General features: G+C 35.0%; 2 protein-coding genes across 5 annotated transcripts; one reads left to right on the top strand and one right to left on the bottom strand.

Moving 5' to 3' along the window:
* Positions 1–1,211: 1,211 nt before the first annotated feature.
* On the bottom strand, positions 1,212–8,104 carry brat1 (BRCA1-associated ATM activator 1). 3 transcript variants are annotated; one of them, XM_058786677.1, is made up of 13 exons: positions 7,971–8,104; positions 7,569–7,747; positions 7,282–7,358; positions 6,880–7,027; positions 5,904–6,297; positions 4,980–5,099; positions 4,684–4,864; positions 4,159–4,342; positions 3,702–3,775; positions 3,498–3,579; positions 2,864–2,962; positions 2,586–2,755; positions 1,212–2,018 (listed from the first exon to the last, which is right to left on the bottom strand). In XM_058786677.1, exons 2-13 carry the CDS (start codon positions 7,696–7,698, stop codon positions 1,275–1,277), a joined length of 2,403 nt encoding a protein of 800 aa, XP_058642660.1. In that variant the 5' UTR covers positions 7,699–7,747; positions 7,971–8,104; the 3' UTR covers positions 1,212–1,274. The 3 variants fall into 3 exon arrangements, with proteins under 3 accessions (XP_058642660.1, XP_058642644.1, XP_058642652.1); XM_058786661.1 differs by having other exon boundaries at positions 7,282–7,436; positions 7,971–8,103; XM_058786669.1 differs by lacking the exon at positions 7,971–8,104 and adding an exon at positions 7,821–7,964 and having other exon boundaries at positions 7,282–7,436.
* Positions 8,105–8,220: 116 nt separating this feature from the next.
* Positions 8,221–18,527, top strand: LOC131546790 (eukaryotic translation initiation factor 3 subunit B-like). 2 transcript variants are annotated; one of them, XR_009272782.1, is made up of 19 exons: positions 8,221–8,355; positions 9,458–9,650; positions 9,766–9,885; positions 10,055–10,112; positions 10,411–10,539; positions 11,426–11,583; positions 11,662–11,793; positions 11,879–11,945; positions 12,033–12,079; positions 13,597–13,807; positions 13,896–13,968; positions 14,054–14,176; positions 14,896–14,974; positions 15,114–15,252; positions 16,099–16,224; positions 16,325–16,402; positions 17,228–17,336; positions 17,451–17,621; positions 17,959–18,527. XR_009272782.1 is itself a non-coding variant. In XM_058786689.1 (18 exons), the coding sequence occupies exons 1-18, from the start codon at positions 8,253–8,255 to the stop codon at positions 17,552–17,554; spliced, it is 2,049 nt and encodes a 682-aa protein (XP_058642672.1). In that variant the 5' UTR covers positions 8,221–8,252; the 3' UTR covers positions 17,555–18,527. The 2 variants fall into 2 exon arrangements, 1 of the variants encoding a protein (XP_058642672.1); XM_058786689.1 differs by having other exon boundaries at positions 17,451–18,527.
* Positions 18,528–18,835: the final 308 nt, after the last annotated feature.

The following is an 18,835-nucleotide window of genomic DNA, read 5'->3' as shown; positions in this document are numbered from 1 at the left end:
CATCTTGGAGTCCTTGGGTTCTTCTTTACCTCTCTCACCAAGGCTCTTCTCCCCCGATAGCTCAGTTTGGCCGGACGGCCAGCTCTAGGAAGGGTTCTGGTCGTCCCAAACATCTTCCATTTAAGGATTATGAAGGCCACTGTGCTCTTAGGAACCTTAAGTGCAGCAGAAATTTTTTTGTAACCTTGGCCAGATCTGTGCCTTGCCACAATTCTGTCTCTGAGCTCTTCAGGCAGTTCCTTTGACCTCATGATTCTCATTTGCTCTGACATGCACTGTGAGCTGTAAGGTCTTATATAGACAGGTGTGTGGCTTTCCTAATCAAGTCCAATCAGCATAATCAAACACAGCTGGACTCAAATGAAGGTGTAGAACCATCTCAAGGATGATCAGAAGAAATGGACAGCACCTGAGTTAAATATATGAGTGTCACAGCAAAGGGTCTGAATACTTAGGACCATGTGATATTTCAGTTTTTCTTTTTTTAATAAATCTGCAAAAATGTCAACAATTCTGTTTTTCTGTCAATATGGGGTGCTGTGTGTACATTAATGAGGAAAAAAAATGAACTTAAATGATTTTAGCAAATGGCTGCAATATAACAAAGAGTGAAAAATTTAAGGGGGTCTGAATACTTTCCGTACCCACTGTATATATATATTAGTGCTGTCAAGCGATTAATCGCATCCAAAATAAAAGTTTTTGTTTACATAGTATATGTGTGTGTAGGAGTGTATTTATTATTTAAACCTGAATACACACAGACTCATGGGGACTTGTCACAGTGGGGACCTAAATTGAGATCCCCACGGGTAAAAAAGCTAATTAATCACACAGAATTAAGTTTTTTGATAACTTTTTTGGGCGATAGAAATACAGTTTGTACTGTAGAAAAAGCATTACACCTATGGAGAGTCCCCACAAGGATAGCAAACCAGACGTGTGTGTGTGTGTGTGTGTATACACACACACACACACGGGTTTAAAATAATATACTGAAAAAAGATGAACTATTTTATGTTTACACATTAACCGACATTAGAGACTGATGAACATGCAAATGTTGCAATGTTAAATTACTGAAATATTAACTAAATATCAGGGGGTATTTCAAGTAAATATTTTACATATAAGGGGTTTGGTTGACAATAAAGCTTGGGAACTTTTGTAGAAAACTTGTATATACATCTTGAAAATTCAATTAGACTTGAGACTGTATATCTTCCTTTATTAAACTGCTGTAAAAAGGTCTCAAACTGTTACACAGTATATTCTCAATAGCAATCTACTATATTCTCTTCACTCTGCTGGGCAGCTGAAAGAATGTCCTCCATTAGTGATCGGGGCGAATTCACGACATGATCACTACTTAACATCAACATCCTCTGCATGTCATCTAGATCTAGAATCTGCAGTATCTTGGGTAGGCTAATGTCTTTGATACAGTATAGACCACAGTCCATTCCGTCATCAGATCCTGTAACTCCATTTGTGACACACACAGATGCTTTGGCCTGTTGTTTGTTGAGGTATCTTCTCTGCACCTCATCTCCCCATCTGTTCCCACATACATTTAAGACAAGAACGCTGTGATCCAAATCTGCAGTCTCAGCTGTAAGTGTCCTGAGTTTGACCAAGAGTGCACAGGCTCTCTCACACACTGGTCTGTCACAGTCAAACAAGCTGTTAAACAGCAAGTCAAACAGCCCAAAATCTTTAAACTTGATCAAGGCTTGCGTAAAGCGCGTCTCTTCAGAGGAACCGAAGTTCTGGACTGCGTACGGACAGCAGGTCAGTGTCTTCTCCATCAACACTTCTGCTAGCTCCAGTGTGTGCATTTTCACTTCCCAGTCAAAATCGTTGCCTCCCAGTGACAAGACAGAGCTCAGGGACGACTCCAGAGCTGTTACGAGGTGTGATCCTTTCAGCCATGATGTGAAAGTTTGGACCACTGCTCTACGAGGAAAGCCCTCTGTGTCCTGAGAGAGAATGGCCATCATCTGCACCAAAGCCTCCTCCTAAAATCCAATGTTACATAAAAAAAAAAAAAAAAAACATGTGATTAGACTGAGAAACTAAACAAAACAAAAAAAAGAATATCAACATGCTGCCAAGCTTCAGATCATTAAAATGATCAATAAGCTACAATTACGCCTCTGGACAAGATCAGGGAGGTGTTGTAGACACTGGTGGTCCAAACTTTTCATTTTAAAGGCCTATCAAATGAGTCAACCAGTTGACTCAAACCTGGTCAACTGGTGGGTTGGAACAGTCAGTTTAATTCTTGATTAGTGAAGAACATACTGTTTATGAATTATGTAGTTTAAATGACCCCATGATTTACTCATCCTCAAGCCATCCTAGGTGTATCTGACTTTGTTCTTTCAGACGAGTACAATCGGAGTTATATTAAAAAATGTCCTGGCTCTTCCAAGCTTTTTAATGGCAGTGAATGGTGGTGAGATTTTGAGGCAAAATAAACTGGGTCCATCCATCATAAAAAGTATCACTTTAGAAAAATGCAGGACCATTTTAAAGATCGTATTTGAAGAGCTGGAATTATGTACAATGAGTAATTGTCTCACCAGAAGTTTGCTATTGCTCACAAGCACCGTCTGATGGAAAGAAGCAGTAACTGCCTCCCTGACAGCAGCCACAGCACTTGCTCTGACATAGCCTTCTGCATCTGCCAGTGAAGAAAGGAGAACGGAGACCATACCGCTGGTGTGGAGAGCTTCAGTGAAACCACTGTTATCTGGGAGAAAGAGACAAGAAGTACAATAATAGGAATGAAAATGATCTCTAAAATAGTCTCACAATAATTGAAATAATTTAAGTGTAGAGATAAATATGCTTGTGGTACCATTGAGGGCAGCAGTCAGCTGGGTGATGAACTCTAGTGTGGAGTCTCTCACTTCCCATCGCAAATCACACATCCGTTTCTCCAATACAGGAAAGAGGTCTGCGAAACACACAAGCAAGCTTCATGAGCATCTACTGACATCAAGCTGTTTCATTTCAAAACAATAGGTTCATATTTGTTTCTTTTCAAGGGATTGTTCATCCAAAAATGATTTCCTCATTTACCCTCATATCATCCCAAACCTGTATGACTTTCTTTTTTTCTGTGGAATACAAAAGAAGATCTTCTGAAGGATGCTGGGAACCAAACTGTTTTGGTTCCCACTGAATTTCCATCATATTTTTTGACCATACGATGTATGTGAATGGGACCCAAAATGGATTGGTTACCAACGTTCTTCAAAATATCCTCTTTTGTGTTTAACAGAAAAGACATAAAGGTTTGAAACGACATGAGAGTGAAAATTAATTTCATTTTTGGGTTGATTATGATAAAGGACCTCTCATCTTAAAATGAAATCAATATGATTGGTTAGTTTAGTTATTTGGTTTGATTATAGTTTAATTTTTTTAACAGGGATAATTTTGGCAGGTCTCTTTTATCAAAATATCAGAATTCTGTTAGAGCTCCTCACCATGGCTGATAAACTGCAGGAGATCAGGGAAAGGCGAACACACAATCCACCTCTTAACGGCCTGAAATGTTTTCTTCAAGACCTTGGAAATCACAGAAAGCTTTAAGTAAATAAGGTGTTTCAACAACCAATCAGCTTTGAAGGCAAAAAATCTGAAGCAGCTAATATTAGTAACATACAGTATACAAATATGCACATACTTACTGTGGCATGGGAATCTGGACTCTGTAAATAGTCCAAGAGAACACCAAATACGTTCATCCTTAAATCCAGGTTTTCTGGATATAGAAAGATTGATCAGATAATAAAACCATTAAACATTAACCCTGATCACTTTCAAGGTCAATGATGCCTAAACCAGGGCTGTTACTGACCTCTAAACCTTTTTTTTTTTTTCAAATAAGTAACTAAAAACTTTCAATTTATAGTTATAATTTAAAAATAAAATAGATTTTGAATCTATAACCCAGGGCAAAACCAAAAGGATATTTCTGCTAGCATATATCATCTCCCATGTAACTACAAAATACTCATATACATAGTTTAATCAGGTTGTTTCATGTATCGACTAATTTATTTAATGTATTTATGCAAAAATATTGTGTATATTGATAAGGATATCTTTTACATTTATGATATGGCTTACTCATCACAGCCTCACCTTCATACACACTGAGTGCACCTAATGTATCCAGGCCACACCTCTGAACCTTGCAGCAGCCAATCAGGTGAGTGAATGTATTAATATGTAGCAAAGAGGAGGGGCAATGCCCAGAGCACATCCTCAGAAGCAACACCACAGAACTGGTGATCGAGTGAATGGAAATATCTTCAAAGAGGTATTTCTAGCAAAAGAAAGGTACAAATTTCATTGTGTAGTACACACTTTACCATATTTAAATCTATTGCCACACACTTTACAGTGAAATCAGCATGGACAATGAAAAAATCTGTAGAATGCATATGGGCCAGCCTAAAGTTTCGAGAGACATTTTGAATTTGAACCTTTAACTTAACACAGTGCCTTAAAAACATTGCGTTCATAGTCAAAGCCATTCATCTACAGCACATTTACATAGAAAAACAATTAAAAAAGCAGTGCAACGGAACACAAAATAGTGTTCAGTGTGAACCAGCCCTAAGAAATTCTTTACTGGAGTGACAGTCTAAGCTGAAGTCTACTTACTGCGTGTGCCAGCTGAGCTAGGCTTGATAAACTCTGCATGAGGAGGGAAATACATGAAGCTTTCTGGGATAGCTGTTCCTTCAGGACTACATTAATTTCCTTTTCTGCTTGAGGCTGTGTTGACACACACTGAAGGGGAAACATGATGATATCCATAGCCTTCCTCTTTAAAACCTCAGGACTAAAGGATAAGGTGACAGAGAAAACCCGAGTGAATAATACAACACATAACAGACTGCTAGTTCAAATGTGTGTATTTTGTCATATGTATATGTATAAAAGTCTATGGTAATCACCATTTCTCCAGCTTTACAATTAGTGCCGCACACTGAAAACACTCCTTTCTGTTTCCATCACCCAACATGGCTTCTAATAACTCCTCCACTTTATGCTCTGATTGGCTGAGCAGAGGCGTCCTGTAACAGACCTTAATTGTTTAAATTTAATATCAACAGTTACAAAAGCATCTCTGAGAATAACACTGAGTACATATTATAGAACGTACATTGTTGTATAATCTTGCCTTCAAAGAGGAACTGAAATAAACTATATTAATATTGTACAGTATAATAATCCGTAAATGAAATGAAAAATGTAAAATTTGCAAAAATACATTTAAAAGCGTAATATTACCACTTTAACTACAAAAATTAGAATAATCAGGATTAATTAATGTAACCTATTGAAATATGTAAGGGATAATGTACATGTTTCATTATCATGAAACTACTTACCAAATAAATAATTGCATGGACTAGAAACAGAATATACACTACTGGACAAAATTTTGGAATAATTAAGTTTTTCTATTTTGATATATTTTTAAAATGTAGTTTATTCCTGTGATGGTAAAGCTACATTTATTTGCAAAATGTTATTACAATTTAACATTTTTATTCAAATGTATTTTAAATTTGTAATTTATTCCTGTGATAACAAAGCTGAATTTTCAGCAGCCATTACTCCAGTTTTGTGTGTCACATAATCCTTTAGAAATCATTCTATAGTCATCAATCATTCTTGCAATCACAGGAATCAATTATTTATAAAAATTAAATAGAATTTTGAAATTTAAATTAAATATTACTGTTTGTACTGTATGTTTAATACTTAATTATTCCACACTTTTGACTGGTAGTGTATGCTATTATAATGAAATTTCTTTCTAATAAAAGTATTTCAACTCCAATAAATTGTAACAAATGCCCTATTCAACTCACCTCACAGCAGCTTCTAGAACAGTTATCAGAGTCTGAATCAATGATTCAGACCCCCTGTTGACCAAGACTTCCAGGGGTACTAGCACATCTTTCCACAGTGTGCTTCTGATAGGTTCTCCACACTGAGAGAGAACCAGTGACAGAAGCCGTAAGCCCTGGAGCACCTGAGGATGATCCTCTGAGCTCAACACTTCAACCACAGCATTCATAATCTCAGAGGAGACCAAGACACAATCAGGCCTCAAAGATGATTCACTTGATCCCACAACATCACTCTCATTGGTCATGTTTGATGATGTGAGGAAATTTAGGATATGCACTAAAAGCTGATTAGCCAAACAGGCAACAAACAGACTCCTGTCGTTCTGCAGCTGGAGAATCACTTTGATGAGTCCTGTGGACACAACAGCATTCATAATAACACTTAAAGCTTGAAAGGTTCAATAATATTTAGTTTCAAACCAAAAATTATTCAGACACCAGATTATATTTTGCGTGCAGGACACTGTAGTTCATTTATGTAAGTGAGAATAGCAAAATAAAATAAACCGTGACATATTATACCCAAAAATGCTTCATACAGTGGACTACCAGTAAAACTGATAAAAATTTGGGACCAAAAATTATTCAGACACTTTGACCTGACCATGTTTTGCTTAAGTGTTTTTCTTTAATTGCTAATGCGACCACAGTCTGAACAAAATTAACCACTGCTTGGTAACTGGTTGACCTAAATTGGTTTTATCTAATTGTTTACTATTCAGCCTAATTCATTACATACCTTTCTATCAAAGATATCTGATATTATCAAGATGGGTTTGTTCTAAAACAGTTTAACTCTGAGTTCTTGTCATATTTCATTACCGTTTTCTAAACTATAGTGAATAAACTGTGATAATGTGAGAAATGTTGAAGGTGTCTGAATAGATTTTGGTCTGACTGTATGCTTTCTGCATAATTTTGGAGCTGTTCTCACCATTTCCACACATGAAGTCCAAGGCTTGCTGGTGTTTCAGCATATTCAACAGTCCCTGCAGCCAGCCACTGCGAACCGAGGCATCCTCCCAGAGATCACACACACCCCAGGCTTCCCGCTCAAACACACACGCCAAAAGACCTCCCTCCTGATCTCCATAAACAGACAACACATAAACCGGATGGTATTGGAAAATGCTGCAAACTGCAAAGTATATCATTGTACTTTTTATTGTTGTTTTTGTGTGCGTGTGTGTTAGACCAGTGCTAACCAAGGGACCAGAGCTGAGAAATATTTTATTGGGTAGAAATTGCTATTTGTATATAGATAGATAGATAGATATTTAGATAGATAGATAGATAGATAGATAGATATGTGAAAATATTGTGGAAACTGTCTCACATCAAGCAAGTGGAATCCCTGCGTTGTGGCAGCCAGAAGTCCAGTCAGGTTGAGGGTGAAAGACAGGATAGCAGGATCTGTAGTTTTAGACGTACAAACACTGGAAATGAACTCCAAAAGGCACGGCTGATGCTGCAAAAGCACCTGTCCATTACCTGAAGAAACATACTAGTTACCTATACAGTAGATACACTACAAGAAGTACTACAATACATACATGTGTTACTCTTCCAAAACTTCCAAACGAATAAAAAAAAATATCAATTTGATCCCAGGTTCAAACTTACTTTGGCTGTGCAGCGCTTTGAACCAATCAAGCAGCTTCTCTAAAGAGGTGTCATCAGGTGGAGACTGCTTTGGGTCGGCCAGCACCAGGCAGACCGCTGGCAGCAAAGATAAGCACTCACTGTCCATCATATCAAAGTCCCTGGATCACCAGCACATAGTTTCTCCAAACAGGACAAGGCTGTTAAATATAGTACTCTGTCAAATCATACTGGATGTAGCGTAGCACAGCAACAATAAAATATGTAAGTTACCTTGACACAACAGGGTAACGTTACGTAAGTATGGAGAAATTATTCAAACGTTTTCAAGAGTTTGAAACTGTCCTGTACGTAACTATAATGAGGAAAAACACCTATTTATCACATTTAAAACAGCTTGATATCAAAGTTGGCTGCACTTACTGTACTTTCGCTCCGTACGGCGAGCAGGAAAGGACATAAAAAAACTACATCCTGAGCGTCGACGCTTCTAGCGGTGTCTGCGTAAATTCGACGCATTTTAACGTTCTAGAATAGCGTAACCGCCTCGCGCTCACTCGCATGGTTACAGCAGACGCTTTGAGAGTTCCTAACTGCGCAGTCAGGAGGCAGCCAGCCAGCATCAACATTATCTGACGCATTTCTACTAGTTGTGTAACTAAAAGCAATCACACTGCATCATACTCAACAATTCCAGCTCGTCAAATGCAGGATACGGTAAATATGGCGGCCGAATCGGAATTTGATGATGAAGAGGAGCCTTCGTTCAGCGACCAGGAGGATTTTGTGGATGACATCGATGATGAAGGTAAAGAGGCTGAGATGAAATCCGCTATGTGCGCGGCCTCAACGCAAGACATCAGATCAACTAAAACTGCTATAAAATAACTAAATAAATTACTGAGCAATTATATGGCATATTTCTTTACTGTTTATTTCTAGGCTCTTAGAATAAAAGGGCAATTTCTGATAATTTGACAGCAAGCACACAAATATGTGTCATATGCATCCTGTCATATTTTGCACATCTGTCATTTTTTTATATTCATTCAGTTCTGTTTTTGCCGGGCCTTGCAAATATTTTACATGGTTTCCGCTAGAATACAGTTATTTTCATCAAAAAATATTACATTTGAAAATGTATATTAAGGCATCGCGTGATTTTTTTATTTTTTATTTTTATTTTAATATGATACTAATAAAACCATTAAATAAATAAAACATTAGAAAAAAATATTTCACCTAAAATGTGACCCTGGAACACAAACCAGTCTTAAGTCGCTGGGGTATATTTGTGATTTTGTAGCAATAGCCAAAAATACATTGTATGGGTAAAAATTATAGATTTTTCTTTTATGCCAAAAATCATTAAGATATTAAGATCATATTCCATGAAGATATTTTGTAAATTTCTTACTGTAAATATATCAAAACTTAATTTTTGATTAGTAATATGCATTGCTAAAATCTTCATTTGGACAACTTTAAAGGCAATTTTTTTGCACCCTCGGATTCCAGGGTTACAATTGTTCTTTACATGGAAACATTTAAATTAAGTGGTTAATTAATATTATTTAAAATTACTGAATCCATTTGACTACATTAGGTTACACTAAAGTGTCAGATTAGGTTTTTTGTGTTTTTGCACTTTTAAAGAAATAATAATGATTTTTTTAATTATGATTATATAATATAATAATTATAATTTTTTTCAAGAACAGTATTGTAAGGGTTCAGAATTGTATTTTATTTTTTCTCTACTGAGGCTAAACTCTACTTACTTTACTGCAATTGTAGGATCTATTTTATGAAACATCACATTTAAAATTTTAATGCAGGTATTAAATATAATATGTTTCCAGTAGCCCAGTTTCTTGTGAATCATTAATTATCTGTGTCAATTTGTGCAGAGTTGTTGGAGGATGTTTTGAGGGAGAAACCTTTGGAGGCTGATGGGATTGATTCGGTGGTCGTGGTGGACAACGTTCCCCAGGTGGGACCTGAACGTCTGGAGAAACTGAAAAATGTGATCCATAAAATCTTCTCCAAGTTTGGAAAAATCACAAATGAATTTTACCCTGAAGCAGCTGGGACGACAAAAGGGTAAGTTACAGACTTGAATTTTACATTTTATCATATAAAACTATAAACTATAATCGAAATGATTCAGATTTTTCGTATAGACCATGATTTAGTGATAAATGTGAAATGTTCTCAGGTATATCTTTCTGGAGTATGCGTCCCCTAACCAGGCTCTGGAAGCTGTTAAGAATGCAGATGGCTACAAGCTGGACAAACAGCACACATTCAGAGTCAATCTGTTCACCGATTTTGATAAGTATGTTTTCAGAGGGTTTCATGTGTTTAGAAGATCATAACTGGTTATGACTGGCTTATGACTGTTTTTTTGTGAGCTGAAAAAAAAATACAGCTTTCTGTTACTATACAAATATTGAGGTTCACTAGTGATTCAGATCTTACGGACCATTTATCTGTGTGTTTTTCAGGTACATGAATATCAGTGACCAGTGGGAAACCCCTGAAAAACAGCCATTTAAAGACTTTGTACATACTTCTGCTTCTGTTATTTGAGAAAAAAATAAAGAAAAAAAAAATATATATATATATATATATAATGATAAAATATATATATATATATCAAGCTTAGCTTTAAAGATTTATCTGTTCCTGCATTGTCTTTATATTTAAAAACGTGGTATTGTAAAGCGCCAGGAATGAGACATTTCAAGATTATTGGACTATGGGTGTGCGAGTTTTGCTTTTTTTTTTCTTTTTTTCTTTTTTTTAAATGTTTTTAGCCAATGACAATGGCATTACATCATTTTCTGTCACTGTTTACCAGGGCAACATGAGGCACTGGCTCGAGGATCCAGACTGTCGTGATCAATACAGTGTGATCTATGAATCAGGAGAGCGAACTGCCATATTTTCCAATGACCCGAAGGAGCCGATCCTGGTTGAAGAAAGAGCTGTGAGCACATTTCCTTTAAAACAAACTTGTTTCAGGGTTATTTTAGTATTATTTATTTACTATTAAATAATGAATATAAACAGATTTGCTTTAGTGTTAGTATTATTAGTATTATTTATATGCTAAAATATTATTAATATTTCGAATTTGAATGTTTTCAATTTTAATCTTAATTTATTTTCTTTTTAATTTGTTTTTAGTTTTAGTTTTGTGTTTTTTTTATTTACATTTTATTTAATATTTTTATTTCAGTTTTAGTAGTTTTAGCTCTTAAACTTAAATTATTTTGTTTAAGCAACATTTCAAATTTTTGTTTTTTGATTTTTTTTTAAGTTTAAGCTTTTTAAATCTAATATAATTTTGGTTTATTTAAATTAACAAAAACATTTAATTAACAATAACAAAACTGATTTGCTTTAAATTTGTACGTGTTTAAAACCCAGTTTTTTCACTCTCAGAAATAAAGGTACAAAAGCTGTCACTGGGGCGGTACCTTTTCAAAAGATACACTTTTGTACCTATTAGGTTCTAATATGTACACTTTAAGTACTAATATGTACTTTTAAGGTACCAAAATGGACTCTTTAGGTACAGACATATACCTTTTGAAAAGGTACCGCCCCAGTGACAGCTTTTGTACCTTTATTTCTGAGAGTGTTGAAAGGATAAAGATTTGATATTTGCTTTAGAGGTTTTCATTTAGACATCGATTGGTGGAATAGTAACATTCAAATTGCTCATCCACAGTTTTCATTTACAGTATTTATTCAATTTAAACACTTTAGTTCACTAGGCTTGTAATTAATAATTATGTCATGTCATTCTACCAAGAAAATAAATGCGTATAATCCTTACATTACTAACTCCGAGTTGGATCTTTCTACAGCGCTGGACAGAGACTTATGTCCGCTGGTCACCCAAAGGGACGTATCTGGCCACCTTTCACCAACGAGGAATTGCATTGTGGGGTGGAGAGAAGTTCAAGCAGATACAGAGATTCAGCCACCAGGGTGTCTCTCTCATTGACTTCTCCCCATGCGAGAGGTAAACACCTGAGAAAGAGAGCGAGAGCAGCTATTACAAAGTTATGCATGTGAATAATACATTAAAAATGTTTGTCAGGTATGTGGTGACTTTCAGCCCACTGATGGACACTAAAGAGGACCCTCAGGCTATCATCATCTGGGACATCCTGACTGGACAGAAAAAACGTGGCTTCCATTGTGAGAGTTCGGCACACTGGCCTATTTTTAAGTGAGTGTTTAATTATCCTTTGTTTGTTCATGTTAATATACCTTTCACTCAGATAATAAGAATTTATAAATTGAATCTCTCACAGATGGAGTCAAGATGGAAAGTTCTTTGCCAGAATGACACAAGACACTTTGAGCATCTATGAAACCCCAGTAAGACAAGGCGTTATCTTTAATTAATATGCCTTTTTTGTATTTACTCTTTTATTTTTAATAAATACCTTTGTTAATTTCTTCCAGTCAATGGGTCTGCTAGATAAGAAGAGTTTGAAAATAAATGGAATAAAGTAAGTCTCAACTAACTTATGCAGTATTGTAGAAAGGCACAATTCATCCCATTGTTATTTTAGTATCACGGAGATACCGATATATATATATTTTTAAATATTTTGAGTTATTTCTTCACTCTCTCTCTCTCTCTCTCTCTCTCTCTCTCTCTCTCTCTCTCTCTCTCTCTATATATATACATACATATATACATATGTCTGTTAAATGTTTAGTAAATTTACTGTTTTGCCATATTTAATATTATTTGTTTTAATTAAATCTGTATAGTTTTTGTATTTATTTTTATTTCAGTTTTTGTTATTTTGGAAATCGAACCTAATGAAGAAGAGAAATTATGTCACTAGCTGAAATAAATTTATGTTTTTTTATATTTTATTTTAGTTAAAAAGTTTTGCCCCTTTGTCGCCATCTTTGTTTGAAAACCTATAATTGCAGCTCTGTTGTGATCCGGTGTTCCGTCACAGCTTCAGCGCGGATGAATCTAATGTTTTGAGTTGAATGTGTGGCTGTCAGTCACCGCACCGGTGTGGATACTGTACTCAGGAATCACAGATTCTAGCCTACGTCTTGGAATATATGACCCAAATAAGAATTTTCACCATATATTGCCATCTGAACAAATAAGTAACAAGTCTGCCATGTTTGTTCTGACCAACTGAGGAAAAAAGAATTATAATAAATCGCACTACAACGGTGATTAAATCTAACGATCAGTTAGCTCATATCACATCTAACCGTGCAAATTATTATTATTGTTATACTTTATTCTCAAATTATTATTGTTAACAACATCAGCATTGCGTGACAATGAGTATAGTGTGTAGATTTCAATTTCTGTACAGTCTAATCTAATTGTCATACCATTCAAATTTCATGTTAAGAAATTCTTTTAACCCAAAAAGCAAACTTTGCTCCCTTCGAACTGGTTGTCTTTAAAATAAAAATCCTGTGTAATCCCAGGCTATCTGTAATCACAAGCACATTTAAAACTGGAATATAATTTAATTTCATTCACATGTGTTTCATATAAACACATAATCCTTTCTGAAATCAAAATTATACATTTAATTATTCTAGCTGCAGTGAGAAAAGGCTATAAACGATCTGTCACCTGCAGGATCCTCCCATGCGACAGCCTAGTAGCCGGGAAAACTTCTTTATGTTTACAGACGTGATGCAGTGCCATGCTTGAATTTCCTGTGGAAACCTATCCGTACCACTCAAATTAGAAAACATTATTATAAGCTAACCGTTGTGAATCGGGCTAAACTAAGGTGATAGTTTTGAATACTGGCTGGTTATGTACTTGCTCAGATATTGATTTCGGATCATTTTTAACGCAAAAAAGTTACGGACTGCAGCTTTCAATTTTTATTTTTTTTTAAGTAAAAATTTTTTAGCGTCAACAAAAGAACTATAAGAGCAACTTTGAATCATTAAAAAAGATCTATATGAGTGTTATCAGGAAGTCAGGTCTTTGTAAAATGCAACCCTAAAGTTTTTTCCTGTTCGACAGAGATTTTTCTTGGTCCCCGGGAGACAACATCATTGCCTTTTGGGTCCCGGAAGACAAGGACATTCCAGCCAGGGTAACTCTCATGCAGTTCCCATCCCGTTTAGAGATTCGGGTGCGGAATCTTTTCAATGTGGTGGACTGCAAGCTTCACTGGCAACGGCAGGGTGACTACTTGTGTGTGAAGGTGGACCGAACACCCAGAGGAACACAGGTGTGTGTGTGTGTTTGTAGAAAGTCTTTATAGGGCTTGTCTTCACCTGTCTTCATATTTCCCCTATTTGTTTTCTGTTCTTTAATAGGGTGTCGTCACAAACTTTGAGATTTTCCGCATGAGAGAGAAACAGGTTCCTGTTGATGTGGTAGAGATGAAAGGTAACCAAGACCTTAAATTTTCTTAAAGGCCTTAAAGAGCATTTAATAGTATATTGGACTAAATATAACATCTGATCTTTATTAGAGAGCATCATTGCATTTGCCTGGGAGCCCAACGGCAGTAAGTTTGCAGTACTACATGGAGAATCACCAAGAATAAATGCCTCATTTTACCACGTCAAAAGCAACGGCAAGATTGATCTAATCAGTAAGTGCCAATCTTTTTTTCACTAAAATTTAAGTTTTTATAGATTAAATATATGTTAGTATATTTAATATATGGAAGCACGTTTCCGCCACTGAATAAAAAATAAAAAAAAGGTTATTGCGACTTTTTATCTCACAATTCTGACTTTTTTTCTCAGAATTGCGTGATATAATCTCACAATTGCGAGTTATAAAGTCAGAATTGCGATTTATAAAGTCACAATTGCGAGATGATAACTCGCAATTCTGACTTTTTTTCTTGCAATTGCGAGTTTATATCTCGCAATTCTGACTTTTTCTCAGAATTGCGTGATATAATCTCACAATTGCGAGTTATAAAGTCAGAATTGCGATTTATAAAGTCACAATTGCGAGATGATAACTCGCAATTCTGACTTTTTTTCTTGCAATTGCGAGTTTATATCTCGCAATTCTGACTTTTTTTCTCAGAATTGTGAGATATAAACTTGCAATCAGTTTTTTTTTGGGGGGGGGACTGATATGTTCTCAGAATTGCTAGTTTATATCTCAGAATTATGACTTTTTAGTTTGTATCACGCAATTATGAGATAAAAAGTCGCAATTAACGTTTACATTTTTTATTCAGTGGCGGAAATGGGCTTCCATATTAATACTATATAAATCTATGTTTGTAATATTATCCTAATGAATTTGGTATTCAAAAAAAAAATTTCTTGTGAATATTCTGTGTTTTTCCAGAGATGTTTGATAAGCAGCAGGCCAACAGTATCTTTTGGAGTCCTCAAGGTCAGTTCATGGTACTGGCAGGACTGCGGAGGTTAGTTTATATATTATATTATATTTATTATACTATATTCAAATTGCAAATCAATTTTTTTTTTTTTGCTTTTCAAATGTTTTTTCTTAAATCTTTATTGCTTGGCTCATACTGGGGATATTTCTCTTTTTCTGTGCAGTATGAATGGAGCTCTTGCATTTGTGGACTCGTCGGATTGTACCATTATGTATATTGCGGAGCATTACATGGCCTCTGATGTGGAATGGGACCCTACAGGCAGATATGTGGTGACTTCTGTTTCCTGGTGGAGCCACAAGGTAATATGACATGTTCACTTCCTTAAAGCTGCAGTCCGTAACTTTTTTGGGTTAAAAATGATCCAAAATCAATATTTGAGCAAGTACATAACCAGCCAGTATTCAAAACTATCACCTTACTTTAGCCAGATTCACAACGGTTAGCTTATAATAATGTTTTCTAATTTGAGTGGTATGGACAGGTTTCCACAAGAAATTCGAACATGGCACTGCGTCATTACGTCAGGTCTGTAAACATAAAGAAGTTTTCCTGGCTACTAGGCTATCGCATGTGAGGATCCTGCAGGTGACAGATCGTTTATAGCCTTTTCTCACTGCAGCTAGAATAATTAAATGTATCATTTTGATGGTGGATTGTAATCCAGAAAGGATTATGTGTTTATATGACACACATGTGAATGAAATTAAATTATATTCCAGTTTTAAATATGCTTCTGATTACAGATAGCCTGGGATTACACAGTTTTTGTATTTTAAAGACAACCAGTTCGATGGGAGCATAGTTTGCTTTTTGGGTTAAAAATAATTTCTTAACATGAAATTCGAATGGCATGACAATTGGATTAAACTGTACAGAAATTTTAATTTACACGCTAATACACACTATACTCATTGTCACACCATGCTGATGTTGTTAACATTAATAATTTAAACACCAGATCACAGCCCCGTGCACGGAAGATAATTCTGTACAGAGCTGCAATTCCAGGTTTTCAAACAGAGATGGCGACAAAGAGGCAAAACTTACGGACTGCAGCTTTAAGTTAATTTATGTTTATCCTCATAAAGTTTTATTTTTTTATTTTTTTTATTTGCTGGTCATATATTTATGTACTCTGTATACAGGTGGACAATGCATACTGGCTTTGGACGTTCCAGGGACGTCTTCTGCAAAAGAACAACAAAGACCGATTCTGCCAGTTGCTATGGAGACCGCGCCCTCCTACATTACTCAGTCAAGAGCAAATAAAGGTGACGGCCTTTTCTACTGTTCACATTTGTAATGTCTACACACTATTTTGTATTATAATAGCCTCACCCATAAAAATTTCAACATTCCTTATTTTAACAGGCAATTAAGAAGGACCTCAAGAAGTACTCAAAAATCTTTGAGCAAAAGGACAGACTGAGCCAGTCTAAGGCTTCTAAGGTCAGTTGTTTTTTTCCTTTGTAATTCGTAATGACTGAGTGAAGGTGTTTAGCAAGATATTCTACTTTGTTTTAATGAGATATAAAAATCAATTAAACAGAAATATCTTTAATAGAAAATGTAAATAATTACATTGACATGTTTGTCTTTTTAATTTTAATTAATTAATTATCCATCCATTATTTAGGCCTTCTTATTATTTATTTATCATTGTTATTCATTTATTTTAAATTTATGTACATTTATTTATTATAAATGTATTTATTTTCTTAAAAATATACATTGTTTAATTGGCTTTGATTCATTTGCTCTGTATTTACATACATTTATTTATATATATATATATATATATATATATATATATATAAATAGCCATCTTCAAGAAACGGCTAAAAACAGATCTCTTCCATTTACACTTGACCCTCTAACACTAGCACTCTCTATTTTTTTCTATTCCATCTACTTGTTTTGTTTTAATTAATTTTTTTTTTTTAAATGACCCTCTAACAATCGCTATTATTTTTCTATTCTTTCGACTTGCTTTCTTTTTATTTATTGTAAAAAAAAATTTTAAAAAAACCTTGCTATGTGTACTGCATTAGACTAACCAAGACATATTATTGCTCTTTTGTTGGTTTTGATAGCTTCTATTTTTCTCATTTTTAAGTTGCTTTGGATAAAAGCGTCTGCTAAATGACTAAATGTAAATATATATATATATATATATATATATACACACACATTTAGTCATTTAGCAGACGCTTTTATCCAAAGCGACTTAATAACGTTTAATGTTACAATGTTTCCGTAATGCTCTTGATGCAGGAGTTGGTGGATAAACGTCGGTTGATGCTGGAAGAATACAGGCAGTACAAAGACAGTGCCATTCAGCTTTACAACCAACAGAGGGAGCTGCGCCTTCAGCTCAGAGGAGGTAAGAAGCATTGTCCTTTTTTACATTTTACATTGTCCTTATTCTTTTTCTATCATCCTCATACTCTATTAACATGTATTTCCATCAGTTAAACATTGAATTATTATCTCTCAGGTGTGGACACTGATGAACTGGACAGTAATGTGGAGGACTGGGAAGAGGAAACCATCGAGTTCTTTATCAGTGAAGAGATCATTAATCTTGGAGACCTGGAGTAGATGTACATGGAAAGCACTGTTGTTTCCAGCTATGAGACAAAATACTCACCCCCAGAGAGTGCCACAGGTCCTTTACAAGTGCTTTGTATGAGAGACACACTAAGTATGCTTACATGCACAGTTCCAAGCAAAAAGTTCACAGAAGTGCATAATCAAATATTTAAAGGATGAAATACTTTGCACAACTGGGCTGATATGATTTCAGTCAGACTAAATCATTTACAGGACATTTTAAACAGAGAAATTATTGTTTTAGTCTGACTAAAATCAAAATGCATGTAAACACACTTACTAATTCTTTTTCAATATATTCCTGCTGATAAGGGATGTTGTTTGATTCTAATATGAATTTTAAGAAATAACTCATATTCTTCATAACCCCCCTTCATACAATTTTCTTGTAGGAATCACTGAAAGGAGTAAAAGGCAGTGGTTTATCATTTGCTGTTCTTACTGACAGAGCAAGATACTTCTCAGCAACCAATGGTACAGTTTTGTGGGTAATAATTTCTCAAAAGAAAACTTGTCTGATTCAAGAGAGGAATTTCTTTTGTATTGTGGTCTGGTCTTTTGTATAAGAACATTTTCTTTAATAAGGAAATCTTTCATAATGTATTTTTTTCCACCAACACCATTCCAATGGAAATACATATAGTCTTCATGGATGCTTCAGTAGTGATTCGTGTGCTGCAGTATCAGGATGAATAATATCAATCCAAGCTGTCCTTAATTAAAAATCATTTTTAAATTATGAGGGAATTTTAACAGTAAAAACATTTCAACATTTGTTAGCCAAGTTTAATTTATGACATTAGCAAGAACGAGTCTTTCACAAGTACCATCAAATTTTTTATATGAACATTTTCATTGTATTTTATTTAATTTACTTAATGTTTTATTTTACTTCAATTTCCCACAAACTCCATACTAACCTACAAGAATGTGTATGTTTAATCCTATAATAAATGTAAATGACTTGATGTTTCTCCTGTGGTTTAATGTTTTTAAAACTCTAATCTGTAGCATTAACGTTGTGTTTGTTTCATGCCCCCCATTAAGTATCCACCTTTAATGTGCCAAGCTTCCAGTGACATTCGCTTCCAGTTATTTTATCTGTACAGAAACAGTCCTTTATGCTTAATTATATTGCAAACGGATATTTTATTATCATAGTCATAAACACACATAAACAAAAATAGTTTTACAGTTTACAGCTCTCTATGCTATTATTCTTGCAGCTGCTAATAAATCGGAAGTCGCAGATAAATAAAAAAGTCGCAA

This window comes from Onychostoma macrolepis, chromosome 01 (assembly GCF_012432095.1).
Source record: "Onychostoma macrolepis isolate SWU-2019 chromosome 01, ASM1243209v1, whole genome shotgun sequence".
NCBI classification, from domain to species: Eukaryota; Metazoa; Chordata; class Actinopteri; order Cypriniformes; family Cyprinidae; genus Onychostoma; species Onychostoma macrolepis.
Note: the sequence above shows the minus strand (reverse complement) of the source record. Positions and strands in the feature narration are given on the sequence as shown.